General features: G+C 47.7%; 1 protein-coding gene across 9 annotated transcripts in view; it reads right to left on the reverse strand.

Moving 5' to 3' along the window:
• SYK (spleen associated tyrosine kinase) overlaps nucleotides 1-16,600 on the reverse strand; it is a 233,913-nt gene that overhangs the window by 60,809 nt on the left and 156,504 nt on the right. For 8 of the 9 annotated variants that reach the window (XM_063913684.1, XM_063913683.1, XM_063913682.1 and 5 more), the window contains one exon: nucleotides 4,222-4,408. In XM_063913684.1, coding sequence (XP_063769754.1) covers nucleotides 4,222-4,408 — 187 coding nt within the window. The remainder of the gene's footprint in view (nucleotides 1-4,221; nucleotides 4,409-16,600) is intronic. The other variant, XM_063913679.1, reaches the window with a different exon arrangement.

Genomic DNA, 16,600 nt, shown 5'->3' on the forward strand with positions numbered 1-16,600 from the left:
CATACAGTAACACAACCAAAGATATACAGAAATCTGAATGAGCCTCATAGTAGTTCCCTAGTAGAGCATGGCAGAGTGCAAATTAAAGTTTCCTAGATAGAAAAAATAACTTATTGTGTTGCTTCTTCTGGAGAGATGCCTCCAACCAATCCATATGCAACAAAAAGAATAGCTTTTCCTAAAATAGGTCAAGTGATGGTGGGGTATTTTGGATACACAACTGATGGACAGTGGATGAAATAGCCAGGGGTTAAAGTGGGGGGGAATGAGGTGGAACTGAGTTCCACCACCTGTAATTGTAGGTGGAACTAATTCCACCTCCTCCACAGACTTGCACAGTACTGCATAACATGTACAAGTGGTATGACTGTGTAGCAAAACGTGAATAAAGTGCACTACTAAGTGATGTCTACTGAGTGACGTAACATGAATAAGGGGCACACTATGTGGCGTAATATGAATCAGGGGCACTACATGTGGTGTAATGGGAATAAGACTGTGCTACTCTGTGGTGTAATTTGAATTGGGGGTACTGTTGTGTGACCACACCCCTTCCTTGTGAGACCATTGTCCCTTTATAAAGTATGGGAGGTAATGCACAAACTTAAAGTTTACCGGGGAGTGCCGAAAACCCTAGCACTAGTCCTAGCTCCACCTAGTGGGAGGTGAGGGTGTAGGTGGTGGAGGAAATGAGTTCCACCACCTCTCCAGAAGCACTTTAAACCCTGGAAATAGCTAATAGCAAATTATTTACACCTCTGAGGCCTGAATACCAGGTGGAATTATACCAAGAATAGCCCAGAATGGGGGGCTTGAATCATTGGGCAGACCCATAAGCAGTGATACAAATCAGGCTATTCCAAAAGGGCAGGGAAGGGGAATTTATCTATAGCCTCGGAGTAACTGTGTTCTCCTTAAGTGAGAATGAATAGGTTGACCTATTGTGGACAACCCCATTCATTGTCATAAATGGGGAGAATAAAAAATGCCCGCCCTCACATCAAATCAAGATTTCCTAAGACTGTCAGATTAAAAGAAGGTCAGATTCAGAGGATGCAGAAAACACAGCTGCTGTGTCTTTGCCCACAGTAACTGTGCAATTACAGTATATGCTAAGGCTGCTGGAGGCATCTCTGATCCGCTGCTTTGTCTGATGGGTGATCTGTCAGCATACTACCTGTCTCCAGTATTGTGGACTCAGTCAAAAACATAAAGAGAAGAATGCTTAAGATAAAACATTAATGCTTTGGTGGTATACACAGATTATAGCATAACTACATGCACCATTTACATATTTACATATAATGTCATAATGGTAACCAAACTGCACTGAGGTCAGCACAGTGCAACCAGTAAATAGATTTTAAAAAATGTACACCACTTCTATTATTTCAATTTAGTTGCAGCATGCAGTGGCGTAACTACTGCCCCCTCAGTACTCGCGGTGGCTTGGGGGTGAGGGGCTGCGGGGGCGCCACTGACTTAGAACAGATTGACATGCGGACGAGCGTCCGCATGTCAATCTGCGGTCTCCTCTCCCTCCCTGCTGTGTTGGAGGGACACGGAACGCACATCGCGCGTCTCTCCTGTGTCCCTCCCTGGCTCTCCCCCGGCCGGTCTAAGGAAGTGCCGTTCGTGAGCTCTGATTGGCTCACGAACCGGCACTTCCTTTATTAGACCAGCGGGGGAGAGCCAGGAGGGACACAGGAGAGACGCGCGACGCGCTCCGTGTCCCTCCAACACATGGGGGGGGGAGGGAGCAGGCACTTGGGGCATATACCTGGCACTGTGGGGGGCAGATCTGTCACTGGGGGCATATACCTGGCACTGTGGGGGCAGATCTGGCACTGGGGGCATATACCTGGCACTGTGGGGGCAGATCTGGCACTGGGGGCATATACCTGGCACTGTGGGGGCAGATCTGGCACTGGGGGCATATACCTGGCACTGTGGGGGGAAGATCTGGCACTGGGGGCATATACCTGGCACTGTGGGGGGGAAAGATCTGGCACTGGGGGCATATACCTGGCACTGTGGGGGCAGATCTGGCTCTGGGGGCATATACCTGGCACTGTGGGGGGAAGATCTGGCACTGGGGGCATATACCTGGCACTGTGGGGGCAGATCTGGCACTGGGGCATATACCTGGCACTGTGGGGGCAGATCTGGCACTGGGGGCATATACCTGGCACTGTGGGGGGAAGATCTGGCACTGGGGGCATATACCTGGCACTGTGGGGGCAGATCTGGCACTGGGGGCATATACCTGGCACTGTGGGGGCAGATCTGGCACTGGGGGGGGGGGAGATCTGGCACTGGAGGCATATACCTGGCACTGTGGGGGGAAGATCTGGCACTGGGGGCATATACCTGGCACTGTGGGGGCAGATCTGGCACTGGGGGCATATACCTGGCACTGTGGGGGCAGATCTGGCACTGGGGGGGGGAGATCTGGCACTGGAGGCATATACCTGGCACTGTGGGGGAATATCTGGCACTGGGGGCATATACCTGGCACTGTGGGGGAATATTTGGCACTGGGGGGAGCAGGCACCGAGGGGGCATATGTGGCACTGTGGGGGAGCAGGCACTGAGGGGGCATATGTGGCACTGGGGGGGGTATATGTGGCACTGGGGGCATGTACCTGGCACTGTGGGGGAATATCTGGCACTAGGGGCATATACCTGGCACTGTGGGGGAATATCTGGCACTGGGGGCATATGTGGCACTGGGAGCATGGCTCTAGCAACAAGCACTACCCCCTAGCAACGAGCATGACACCCAGTGCATGAAACTCCTGGCAACGAGCATGACACCCTGAGCATGAAAACCCCTGGCACCGTGCATGGAACCAAGAGCATGAAACCCCTGGCAACGAGCAGGTAATTTAAAAGTAATTAGAAGCCTTACTGTAGAACTTAATGTGTAATGGGCATTACGGTGTGTGGCATAATGTATCACGGACATTGCGGTGTGTGTCATAATGTATCAGGCATTACGGTGTGTTGTATACTATATCACGGGCATTGTGGTATGTGGTATAATGTCTCAGGATCATTGTGGTGTGTGTCATACTGTGTCACAGACATTGTATGTGCTATAATGTATCAGGGGCATTGCAGTGTGTAGCATAATGTATAACGGGCATTGCGATTCCTGTCATAATGTGTCACAGGCATTACGGTGTGTGGCATAATGTGTCGGGGGCATTATGGTGTGTGCATATTGTGTCATGTGCATTATTGTGTGTGGAATAATGTCTAAGGGCCATTGCAGTATGTGGAATAATGTATACTGGCCCTCATTCCGAGTTGATCGCTCGCAAGGCGAATTTAGCAGAGTTGCTCACGCTAAGCCTACGCCTACTGGGAGTGTATCTTAGCTTCTTAAAATTGCGACCGATGTATTCGCAATATTGCGATTACAAACTACTTAGCAGTTTCAGAGTAGCTTCAGACTTACTCGGCATCTGCGTTCAGTTCAGTGCTTGTCGTTCCTGGTTTGACGTCATAAACACACCCAGCGTTCGCCCAGACACTCCCCCGTTTCTCCGGCCACTCCTGCGTTTTTTCCGGAAACGGTAGCGTTTTTATCCACACGCCCCGAAAACGCAGTGTTTCCGCCCAGTAACACCCATTTCCTGTCAATCACACTACGTTCGCCAGAGCGAAGAAAAAGCCGTGAGTAAAAATACTATCTTCATTGTAAAATTACTTGGCGCAGTCGCAGTGCGAATATTGCGCATGCGTACTAAGCGGAATTTCACTGCGATGCGAAGAAAATTACCGAGCGAACGACTCGGAATGAGGGCCACTGGGCATTACTATAAGGAGGAAAAATGACAAATAATGTAAGGGGCATGAATCAGGATTATTTTTCTTTCCTGTGGTGGCCAACGTCTGGGCGTGCAGGTTGCAAAACTGGGGTATAAGGTAGTCTTTTCCTGCAATGCCACGCCCTCCACGCAAAGCCACGCCCATTTCGACAAAGCCACACACCCTTTTTGCCGGCGCGCGCATTTTTGTACCTTTGCTAGTGCCAATTACGGGGGGTATGGGGGGGGGGGGGGGCGCCGAAGGATTTTTTGGCTAGGGGGAGAAAAATTTCTAGTTACGCCACTGGCAGCATGTATGTAATTGTATTGTTGTTCCCTATATTTACTAAATAAACAAGCAGTGCAAATGCCATGTAATTTAATACACTTCATCTTATGAACCTACTTGGTCATTGTCAATATTCCTTTTTTTACAGTTCCGAAGTTACCAGAGCCCAGTTCACCATCAATTAGAGACAGCTGCTCTCTGTTTATTTTGAGGGTTTGAGCCCTTAACTCATCAGGGTCTTCATATATCCCACGATATACGTCTGTGTCCATTGGCATAGAGTACAATGATGCATTTGAGGCTGCTGATATAAAAATTGTAGTCAAAGAATGTGTTATAACTTTCTCGAAGATGTGTTTACTAGAAAGTCTCATATTCTGTATGAAAATACGCTTATTTACATGTAATTGTAGTAGACATGTTTGCAGTGAAAGATCAAACAATATAGTGTATTTACTGTAAACAAGATGTTTAATTAGACTTTTTTTTCCAAATTCTGTTACTTACATTTAGCACTAAGAAAAATATAGTACAATGTACAGAATTGAGGTTCCTTAGAATTATTCCATTATAATGACTGTGAGAATTATTTATGACATACAGACTAAAAACTATTATGCATATCTACTGCTGCATTAATCATGTTACCTATCGTGCATGCCAATTATCCCTTTATGAAAACGATTTCCTAACAAAGAGCTGAGCTCAGTTGACGTGACGCCAATGCTAAAGAAATACAACTATCAGGTCTCATTGTTCCATGCTGTGGCTTATAATTAAATAAAGTAACAATTATGTAACATTAATAATAAAGCATGTTAGTGGTATGGAATATGTTTTCACTCTCTCAAGCATACAGTAGGTATACAAGACTAAAACCCTGTACTTCAATAAAATGGGATCAGAGCATAGCACAAATGTCACCAGTACTGATCCCATTTTATTGAAGTACCGTTTTTTAATCTTGTATACCTATAGATATGTCCACATACATCTAGACTCCCTGCACGTCAAACAGCCCTTCTAGTCACACCATGCTGTTTGTGACTTGGTATCAGATAGCGACTTTTCATGCGACTTTTTCCATTAAAATATGTATTATTCGCAAAAGTATGTGAATAGGACATACAAGCAGCTTATGCTGATTAAAATTATATGCGGCATGTCTATATTCTGGGTGTGACTGCAGCTGTATCTGCATACAAAATGCTATGATAGAAAACACTCTAACGTACTGTAGCATTTTTCATGCAGATACAGGCACGGTCGCACACAAAATATAGGCATGCTGCATAGAATTTTAATCAGCAAAAGTTGCTTCTACAGTATGTCCTATTTGCAATGCATTTTAATCAGCAGAGTCTGCTTGTGCATCTTATTCACATAGCGATGCAGATAAAATGCATTTTCGGAAAAAAAAGATAGTCACCGCTAGTTGCACGGGAACTGCTGGTTCACTTAAGCCAGGCATCTCCCACTGTGTGGCGTATTGAGGCAAGATGTCTGAGGGCACATCTATATATTAAACTTTTATTAAACTATATATTAAACTTTTTTGGAGCATACTACACTATTATTCTGCATGGCGTATTTGGTGCTAGGCTCTCATTATATATACTTTGGATTGTTCACCTGATTCACCCTAACAATTGAAAAAGTCCCAGGTATAAAGACTACCAGATAAGCCACATACTGTATATTCTATTTCAGGGGTGGCCAAGCAGTCGATCGCGGACATGCGACCAGTTGATCGCGATCCGCTGCCCATCCACTTGAAGCAGCGCCTCTCCTGCCTGCCGTCCTGCCCCTCAGTCTGGTCTCCGGCAGTGACGGCGGAGTGTATAGCTCAAATCAGGCGCCGGTTCGTTAGCCAATCAGAGCTCGCGAACCGGCGCCTGATTTGAGCTATACACGCTGCCGTCACCGCCGGAGACCAGCCTGAGGGGCAGTACGGCAGGCAGGAGAAGCGCGCGCTGCTCTCTCCACACAGCACGGTGAGCACTGTGGGGGCATATCTGGCAATGTGGGGCATATGTGGCACTGTGGGGTCATATGTGGCACTGTGGGGTCATATCTGGCACTGTGGGGGCATATCTGGCACTGTGGGGGCATATATGACACTGCGGGCACATGGCACAGTGGCAGCATATGTGGCAATGTGGGGCATATGTGGCACTGTGGGGTCATATCTGGCACTGCGGGCACATGACACTGCGGGCACATGGCACTGTGGGGGCATATCTGTAATCTGGCACGGGGGGCATATCTGGCACTGTGGGGGCATATCTGGCACTGCGGGCACATGGCACAGTGGCGGCATATGTGGCACTGTGGGGGCATATCTGGCACTGCGGGCACATGGCACAGTGGCGGCATATGTGGCAATGTGGGGCATATGTGGCACTGTGGGGTCATATCTGGCACTGTGGGGGCATATCTGGCACTGTGGGGGCATATCTGGCACTGTGGGGGCATATCTGGCACTGTGGGGGCATATCTAATCTGGCACTGGGGGCATATCTGGCACTGCGGGCACATGGGACAGTGGCGGCATATGTGGCAATGTGGGGCATATGTGGCACTGTGGGGTCATATCTGGTACTGTGGGAACATATCTGGCACTGTGGGGGCATATCTGGCACTGCGGGCACATGGCACAGTGGCGGCATATGTGGCAATGTGGGGTCATATCTGGCACTGTGTGGGCATATCTGGCACTGGGGGCATATCTGTAATCTGGCACTGTGGGGGCATATCTGGCACTGTGGGGGCATATCTGTAATCTGGCACTGTGGGGGCATATCTGGCACTGTGGGGGCATATCTGGAACTGCGGCCACATGGCACTGTGGGGGTATATCTGTAATCTGGCACTGTGGGGGCATATCTGGCACTGTGGGGGCATATCTGGCACTAAGGGGGCATATCTGGCACTGCGGGCACATGGCACTGTGGGGGCATATCTATAATCTGGCACTGTGGGGGCATATCTAGCAGTGGGCACATGGCACTGTGGAGGCATATCTGTATCTGGCACTGTGGAGGCATATCTGTATCTGGCACTGTGGGGGCATATCTGGCACTGTGGGGTCATATCTGTATCTGGCACTGTGGGGGCATATCTGGCACTGTGGGCACATGGCACTGTAGGGGCATATGTGTATCTGGCACTGTGGGGGCATATGTGTTTGAGGTTTTTACCTGTGTGGGCCAATGTGTTATTTCGTGCGAGACAGTCATTACACTCTGCGCAGCAAGGCTACGTCCCTTTTTTTGTTATACCACGCCCACTTTTTACACCACGCCCACTTTTGTTATACCACGCCCTTTTTTTTGCGTGCGCTATTATTCCTCCTAGGTAGATCACAAAAGCTTTTTAGCTTTCAAAGTAGATCGCCGACTCCAAAAGTCTGGCCACCCCTGTTCTATTTGAAAGCCTGCTTATTGAGTTTGAGATTCAAATGAAACCCTAAGTACTTCACTATAAGTGCCTGAGATCTGTTGCTGGCTGAAGGATCCAACAGGAGGAGCTGCTTTTCTGTAAATATTATTATTATACAGGGCCATTTCTGGGGCCGTGCAGCCATGTGATTATTTTGGATAAGGGATACTCAACCTTTGTGTATGTGTATATATATATATATATATACACTATATATATATATATATATATATATATATATATATATAGAAGTGATTCCGTGTGGTGACATTGTTGACTGCAACTCCTCCTTGATGGGATTTTTTTTATGAATACGGTGTGGAGCTAGCTGCTGGCCGGTCACTGCAGAGTTGAATATATGCCTGTTTACAGAGGGCATCTTATGGGGCCTGATTGTACACAGTTGCAGCCTTCCTTGAGTCTTTTGCTGAAGTTGTGTCTGAAACCAGGGGTAGATTGGGAACTAAAAGTGTCCCTGTAACATTTTGTAGAAGTGGGCAGCACAAGAGGTATAAAATACTCTGTAGCCAACTAGCCATGGTGGCATCACTGGATGGCAGAGCTGCTATATTGCAGAGTTGGATTAACAGAATGAATGGGGACAATGCAGTGTACTGAGTGAGGTGGGCTGCCTGTCATGTGGGGGGGGGGGGGGGGGTGACATCACCCGGGACCGGACTGACCATCTGGCATTTCTGGCAAATGCCAGAAGGACTGATGGGCAGGTGGGCCGGTCTGGTCCAACAGAGAGCCAGGAAGGCCGTGCACAGCGCAGCCTCTGGCTCTCTGGTTTAGCAGCCCCTTCCCGGTCTCACCCGGACTTACGGCGCGCCCCCGCCTCCAGCAAGAGTCGTCATGGAAATGGGGGCGTGCCACGAGTCCATGCCCCCATGACTTGCGGCACATACATTTAAAGAGTGTGCTAATGGCATTTTCCAATGACCACTGCAGAATCAGAATCAGCTTTATTGGCCAGGTATACTTTCATATACTAGAAATTTGTCTTCGATTTGCTATACAACAGCCAAGTGGGTAACAGATAAGCAGATGGGGGGGGGGGGGGGGGAGTAAAGTCATACAAATAGGAATACCGTAGGGACACCAGTGAGTTACAGTACGTCTAGTCAGTCAATGTTCAGGTATTCAGCAGGCGGACCGCTTGGGGAAAGAAATGCTTCTGGTGGACCTGGCGGGGATGGCCCTGTAACGCCTGCCTGAAGGAAGCAAGTTAAACATGCTGTGGCCGGGGTGTAGCTGGTCCTTTACTATCTTCATTGCCCGCTTTTTAGCTCTGGACAGGTACAGGTCCTGGACTGAGAGAAGGTCGGCCCCGATGATCTTCTCCTCGGTTCTGACTACCTTTTGGAGCCTGTATCTGTCCCTCTCGCTGGCGGAGCTGTACCATACCAGTATCGAGGAACACAGTACCGACTCCACAATCACGGAGTAGAAGAGAAGCATAAGCTTCTTTGGGATGTTGAACTTCCTTAGTTGCCTAAGGAAGAACAACCTCTGCTGCGCTTTCAAGACAGTGGTGTCAGCATTGGACCCCCATTTAAGGTCCCGGGAGATTGTGGAACTGGAAGGAGTCCACTAGCGATACCACATTGTCAGCAATTGTTAGCGGAGGTACACTAGCTGACTTCTTCCTGAAGTCCTTTATCATCTTGACAGTTTTGATTGGGGTTAAGCTCAAGGTTGTTGTGGCTGCACCACTGGACCAACCGGTCTGCTTCCCGTCCGTCTATAGGCCAATTCGTCCCTTGATGAGGACGATGATGGTGGTGTAGTCGGCGAATTTGATGATCTTTACTGATTGTGCCTCTAAGGTGCAGTTATTTGTGTACAGGGAGAAGAGCAGGGGTGAGAGGACACAGCCCTGAGGTGCCCCTGTACTAATGGAATGCGCTTGAGAGGTGAATTCCCCCGCTTTCACCACCTGTGTCCTATCTGTCAGGAAGTCTACTATCCAGGAACAGGTAGCTTCTGGGACCCCTAGGTGAAGTTATTTGGGGTGGAGGATGCTGGGGATGATTGTATAGAAGGCTGAGCTGAAATCGACAAATAAGACCCTTGCGTAGGTACCTGGAATGTCCAGGTGCTGTAGAATGTAGTGCACTTGAAGACGGATATAAATTACTTCTTTCTAGTGGATGCATAGATTTTATTTTATTTTTCATTTTGTCAGATTTCCTTTAAATGTAACATGGATATGTTTTAAATATAGCATGCATGCTATATTTGGCTTGCACACTACTCTGATGTTAGAAGATCTGTACTACGCTTGCGCCGCTCTTCTACTGTGAGTTCTCTCACAGTTGTTCAATCAGGCTGTGGCCATTTGGGGGTGGGGCAGGGGCAGAAATGACTAGTGTCACCTAAAATGGGGGCTGATAAAGATTTCCTGGCCTCAGCTACGGAGCTTCGATGGTCAATCTGAGTAGCCCCAGGCTCACTTAGATGGCCAATGGTTTTACAGAGTGATCTGTGAGCTATGTCATAGGATGCAGCAGTGGATCACAGAAGCAGGTAGGAGGCATCTATTTACCCAAGATGCCTACTGCATTAACTTGTTTTCACATCGCTGCGTCTATCTCTAAATGATGCCCTATGGCACTAGAAAGACGTCTGTGATTGCCATTATTCTTTTTGGTGCTCTTGTCCTGCAGTTTTAAATCCTTTTCTATTGACAATCATCCGTTACAATACTTTCCTATCAAGTTATTAATATTGGTGTTATTTCTACATAACTAAGGGACTAATTCAGATATCATCGCAGCAGTAAATTTGTTAGGTAATGGGAAAAACCATGTGCACTGCAGCCAGGGGAGGCAGATATAACATGTGCAGAGAGAGTTAGATTGGGTGGGTTATTTTGTTTCTGTGCAGGGTAAATACTGGCTGCTTTATTTTTACACTGCAATTTAGATTTCAGTTTGAACACACCCCACCCAAATCTAACTCTCTCTGCACATGTTATATCTGCCCCCCCTGCAGTGCACATGGTTTTGCCCCACTGGCTAATAAATTTGCTGCTGCGATCAGATCTGAATTAGGCCCGAAGACAATTATATAAAGTTACTGATTGAAATGTAGCGAATAAATAAATCATAGGTGCCTACTCTATATACTGAACGCATTATAGCTGGGTCAGTGAAATATTATATAAAAAATGCCCCTTTTGCATGGTTACCCATATGTTAATTTACAGCAATGCTTATTAGAATTACAGGTGACTAGGTACTATACAATATATTTCAAGCCACACATTTGTTTTATGGCTTGTGTGGTCCATATTTTGGGCAATACTATATTTACGAGCCAAAAAAAAAGCTAAATGTCTGTTTACAGCACAGTATACATAATTTCCAGTTATGAGACATTACAGTACTGTATGTACTGGTTTTGCAACATTATTCTAATTTCTGCAGATATACAAATACATTTACTGTATACTGTAAGATGGTGTTGATTTAATTAGAAGGAAACTAGAACTCATTGTAATGGATAGAGCTGACCAAACATGATCAGATCAGTGTGTTCTATGAAGAGTACAGACTTTCTGTCATAATATGCTGATTCTGCACATGAAAGAAAAAAACAGCTGATCTGAAAAACAGAAGCCACGTTTTCACAAAACATTTACTGTAATTGGGCCTAATTCAGAGCTGATCGCAGCAGCAAATTTGTTAGCAGTTGGCCAAAACCATGGTGGTCATTCAGAGTTGATCTCTCGCGGCATTCGTTCGCTGTGCAGCGATGAGGCTAAAAAACTGCACTTCTGCACATGCATATGCGGCGCAATGCGCACGTGCGACGTACTATTACAACGACCAATGTAATTTCACACAGGGTCTAGCGAAGCTTTTCAGTCGTACTGCTGGCCGCAGAATGATTGACATGAAGTGGGCGTTTCTGGGTGTCAACTGACCGTTTTCAGGGAGTGTTCGGAAAAACGCAGTCGTGCCAGGAAAAACGCAGGTGTGGCTGGGCGAACGCAGGGCATGTTTGTGACGTCAAAAGAGGAACTAAACAGTCTGAAGTGATTGCAAGTGCTGAGTAGGTTTAGAGCTACTCAGAAACTGCACAAAAAAACTTTGTAGCCGCTCTGCGATCCTTTCGTTCGCACTTCTGCTAAGCTAAAATACACTCCCAGTGGGAGACGGCATAGCGTTTGCATGGCTGCTAAAAACTGCAGCGAACGAACTACTCAGAATGACCCCCCATGTGCACTGCAGGTGTGGCAGATATAACATCTGCACAGAGAGTTAGATTTGGGTGGGTTATTTTGTTTCTGTGCTGGCTGCTTTATTTTTACACTGCAATTTAGATTTCAGTTTGAACACACCCCACCCAAATCTAACCCTCTCTGCACATGTTATATCTGCGGGGGTCATTCCGAGTTGATCACTTGCTAGCTACTTTTTGCAGCCGTGCAAACGCATAGTCGCTGCTTACTGGGGAGTGTATACTTGCTGTGCAGCCAAGCGGTACAAAAATAGTTTGTGCAGTTTCTGAGTAGCTCAGAACTTACTCAGCCCTTGCGATAACTTCAGCCTGTCTGGTCCTGGAATCGGGGCCAGTGCTAGGGTGTTCGGCGCCCCCCTGCAAACTAAAAATTTGCGCCCTCCCATACTTTACAAAGGGACAGCGCCGCTGAATAAAAGGATGTGGTCCAGGGCTGTTTCTAGCCAATTTGGCTCCCAGTGCGAGATTTCAAAATGCGCCCCCCCCCCATTTACATTTAAAAAAAGCCCCCCCCCCCATAGCTATAAAAAGAAAAAGCATGGGTGCGCTCCTGGCAAGGGGGCGTGGCCTCATTGATATGGGCGTGGTCTCATCTGATATCATCACGGCCACCACAGGGGGAAAAAAAACAAACATCAAAAGTCCCCATTTTACACATTACAGCAGGCAACAATCCCCATTTTACACAGTGCGGCAGGCAAGTGTCCCCATTTTACACAGTGCGGCAGGCAAGTGTCCCCATTTTACACAGTGCGGCAGGCAAGTGTCCCCGTTTTACACAGTGCGCAGGCAAGTGTCCCCATTTTACACAGTACAGCAGGCAAGAGTCCCCATTTTACACATTACGCAGGCGAGAGTCCCCATTTTACACAGTACGGCAGGCAAGAGTCCCCATTTTACACATTACGCAGGCGAGAGTCCCCATTTTACACATTACGCAGGCAAGAGTCCCCATTTTACACATTACAGCAGGCAAGAGTCCCCATTTTACACAGTGCGGCAGGCAAGTGTCCCCATTTTACACAGTGCGCAGGCGAGAGTCTCCATTTTACACATTACGCAGGCAAGAGTCCCCATTTTACACAGTACGGCAGGCAAGTGTCCCCATTTTACACATTACGCAGGCGAGAGTCCCCATTTTACACTTTACAGCAGGCAAGAGTCCCCATTTTGCACAGTACGTCAGGCAAGTGCCCCCATTGTACACATTACGCAGGCGAGAGTCCCCAGTTTACACATTACACAGGCAAGTGTCCCCATTTTACACATTACGCAAGCGAGAGTCCCCATTTTACACATTACACAGGCAAGTGTCCCTATTTTACACATTACGCAGGCGAGAGTCCCCATTTTACACATTAAGCAGGCACGTGTCCCCATTTTATACAGTACGGCAGGCAGGTGTCCCCATTTTATACAGTATGGCAGGCAAGTGTCAAGTTGGTAGGGAGGAAGGGAGAGGGAGGGGGGGAGAGAGAGACTACTTACATTTGAAGAGGATCTTCCCGCACCTCTGTGGTACTACAGTCTTCTGGTTCTGTGTAGCCCCGCCCCCTTTTGTCCGTGAAGCTCCGCCCCCTTTCATTCGTGAAGCTCTGCCCCCTTCGTCCGATCAGTTAGGGCAGGATGTACTCAGCTGCCTTCACTGCGCTCCCTTTGACATTCTCCATGGTAACAGTTCTCCTCCCCCAGCCAGCGCTGCCATACGCTACCTGTTGTTTTGTCCCTGGGCTTCCCCTCGCTGGTATTACACTTGCTCCGCCGTGGCAACTCAGGTCTCAGCGTCGCTGATGCCGCGCTCCCCCTTTGCTATTTTCTTGTGCATGCGCACATGCCACAGCTTGGGATGTCTGAGTGGCCGCGGCGGAAAAGAGGCGGAGCAAGTGTAATTCCAGCGAGGGGAGGCCCGGGGAGAAAACAATGGGTAGCGTATGTTAGCGCCGCCTGGGGTAGGAGAACTGTTACCGTAGAGAATGTCAAAGGGAGAGGAGAGGAGGCTTTAATCTGCCGGCGCCGCTGCCTGTCATACAGTGACAGGCACAGCAGCCGGCAGCAGGGGGGGACAGGATGGCGCAGCAGCGGGGATGCAGTGCAGGGAAAGCGCCTCTCCTCCCTGGCGCCTACCTGCACTGCATCCCTTTGCTGAGCGGGTAGCGCCAGGCCTGCCTGGAATTGACGTCTGACACCCGCCCTGCAAATGCTTGGACACGCCTGTGTTTTTCCAAACACTCCCAGAAAATGGTCAGTTGACACCCGCAAACGCCCTCTTCCTGTCAATCTCTTTGCGATTGGCTGTGCAAATGGATTCTTCATTAAATCCATCGCACAGCAACGTTCCGCTTTGTACCCGTACATCATTCCTGCGCATTGCGGTGCATACGCATGCACAGTAGTGACCTGATCGCTGCATCGCAAAAACGGCAGCGTGCGATATAAGGCCGGAATGACCCCCTGCCTCCCCTGCAGTGCACATGGTTTTGTCCAACTGCTAACAAATTTGCTGCTGCGACCAACTCTGAATTAGGCCCAATGTGTACACAGAGCCGGCAGAACCCGCTAAGCGAAGGGATGCAGTGCAGGTAAGCTCCAGGCAGGAGAGGCGCTCTGCATCCCTTCACTGTGCACTGTTGTTGCCGGCTGCCGCTGCGCTTATCACTGTACAAGCAGCGGCAGCCGGCAGCCTGGATCGTGGAACTTCTAGTCCCCCCACTCCAGCCCAACCGCTGATGTCAGCTCCTCCAGTCCTGTGTCAGCGCTTTGGCGCTAGCAGGAGGAGGTGTGGGGACGGGACCAACAAAGGACGGCTTGGAGCAGAGAGCTGCAGTTATTGCTGACTGCAGTACTGCCAGGAGCCACTAGATGCCCCCATCTCTATGGACAGAGCCATCTCATCACCTGACAGGACTCAGGAACAAAAGTGAGACTGCTCGGGACCACTACAGAGGAACTAAAGTGAGTTTTCTTTTTATGTGTGATTGTCTGCCTATGAAAAGGGGCGTGGCTTCGCTGAGGACCCGCGATCACGAGCCACGCCCCGTTTTCGTCAATGAGGGGGCATGCCCAGCGCTCTGTGAGCCGCTGGCATGCTCCCTCTCCCTCTGACTCCACTGAATAAACGCTGTGCGCATGCGCACAGCGTCTATTCACCCAGCGATTGACAGAGCCTCCCAACTGACCCCCCCCACCGCGGGACACTGTGGCCCGCGGGTGGGACAGCGGGACAGTCCCCAAAAAACGGGACTGTCCCGCGAAAATCGGGACAGTTGGGAGGTATGGTATATCTATCTATCTATCTATCTATCTATCTATCTATCTATCTATCTATCTATCTATCTATCTATCTATCTATCTATGTGTCTGTCTATATCTATTTATCTATGTGTCTGTCTATGATATATCTATGTGTCTGTCTGTCTGTCTGTTATCTATTTATCTATGTGTCTGTCTATATCTATTTATCTATGTGTCTGTCTATATCTATTTATCTATGTGTCTGTCTATGATATATCTATCTATGTGTCTGTCTATATCTATTTATCTATGTGTCTGTCTATGATATATCTATCTATGTGTCTGTCTATCTATTAATCTGTGTCTGTCTATATATATTTATCTATGTGTCTGTCTATGATCTGTCTGTCTACTTGTCTATCTATCTATCTATTTATCTGTCCGTCTATCATCTGTCTATCTATCTGACTGTCTATCATCCATCTATCTGTATCTGTGTGTTTGTCTGTGTATATATATATATATATATATATATATATATATATATAAAACCAAGGGAGCTGGCACTCGTCCACAAGCCAAATGTAGTTGCCTGGTTGCCCTCCTAAACACGCCTTGCAGCGTATTAAAAATAGCAGGTAGAGGCGGCACTCCAAGGACTTAATAACTATTGTAAAAGATAGGTGGTAGACACCATAGTATGCGGTAACGTTTCAGTTTAATCAATAAACTTTCGTCAGACCAAATAATACAATAAACAAATTCATACCTTTATAGAAGAACACCCTGTGTATCCCATGATGTGCGTCGCGTGTGAAAGTCCCGTCCGGTGACGTCACAATCCTGCGCCGTTCGGTGCCGCAACCGGTCCGGCTGGATGAGTGAAAAAGTTTGGAAACAGGTTCCTTCTTCACTCATCCATTGACCAGCTCCCCCCTAACATCAGGGGTGGAGACAGGGGTCGGACGTTGCTCCAACTGGAGTCTACCTGGATACATAAATTGAACACCATTGCCCCTATGGGCTTGAACGAACAGCTTAATCTGAATTGCTTTTTGTAATCAAGATATTAGTTTTAGACTAATATGCGTGATACAATATGTTTATTTTGGTTTATTTTGGTTTTTTTGCAGGACATCATTAGCATTTATGATACTGTATTATTATTACCAAGAGGCTTAATTTGTTATGCTCACGCTTATTTTCTTTGATGCCAACTGTCCATTAACCTGCCGTTATTATTATTGCTTTCCTTTGCTCCTTATGTACTACATTCCTTTAATATCAGCGACACATTTATTAATATTTTTGTTACATTTTGACATTGATTCTCTGAGTACAGCTGGGTTTCAAGCCTTATTCTGGTTGCCGCTGTATATAGGCATGTACCGCATTTAGAGCTTAAACACCTGCTGTCTCCCTTTGGGATTTGTTTCTCTTTTCCCTTTAATCACGGTTACACTGTTTCTATGGTTACAGACGGACCGGATGCGGCGCCGAGCGGCGCACGTCGCAGGATTGTGACGTCACCGGCCGGGACTTTCACACGCGACGCACATCGTGGGATACACAGGGT

The sequence above is a fragment of the Pseudophryne corroboree genome, chromosome 1 (genome assembly GCF_028390025.1).
Source record: "Pseudophryne corroboree isolate aPseCor3 chromosome 1, aPseCor3.hap2, whole genome shotgun sequence".
In the NCBI taxonomy this organism is placed as follows: Eukaryota; Metazoa; Chordata; class Amphibia; order Anura; family Myobatrachidae; genus Pseudophryne; species Pseudophryne corroboree.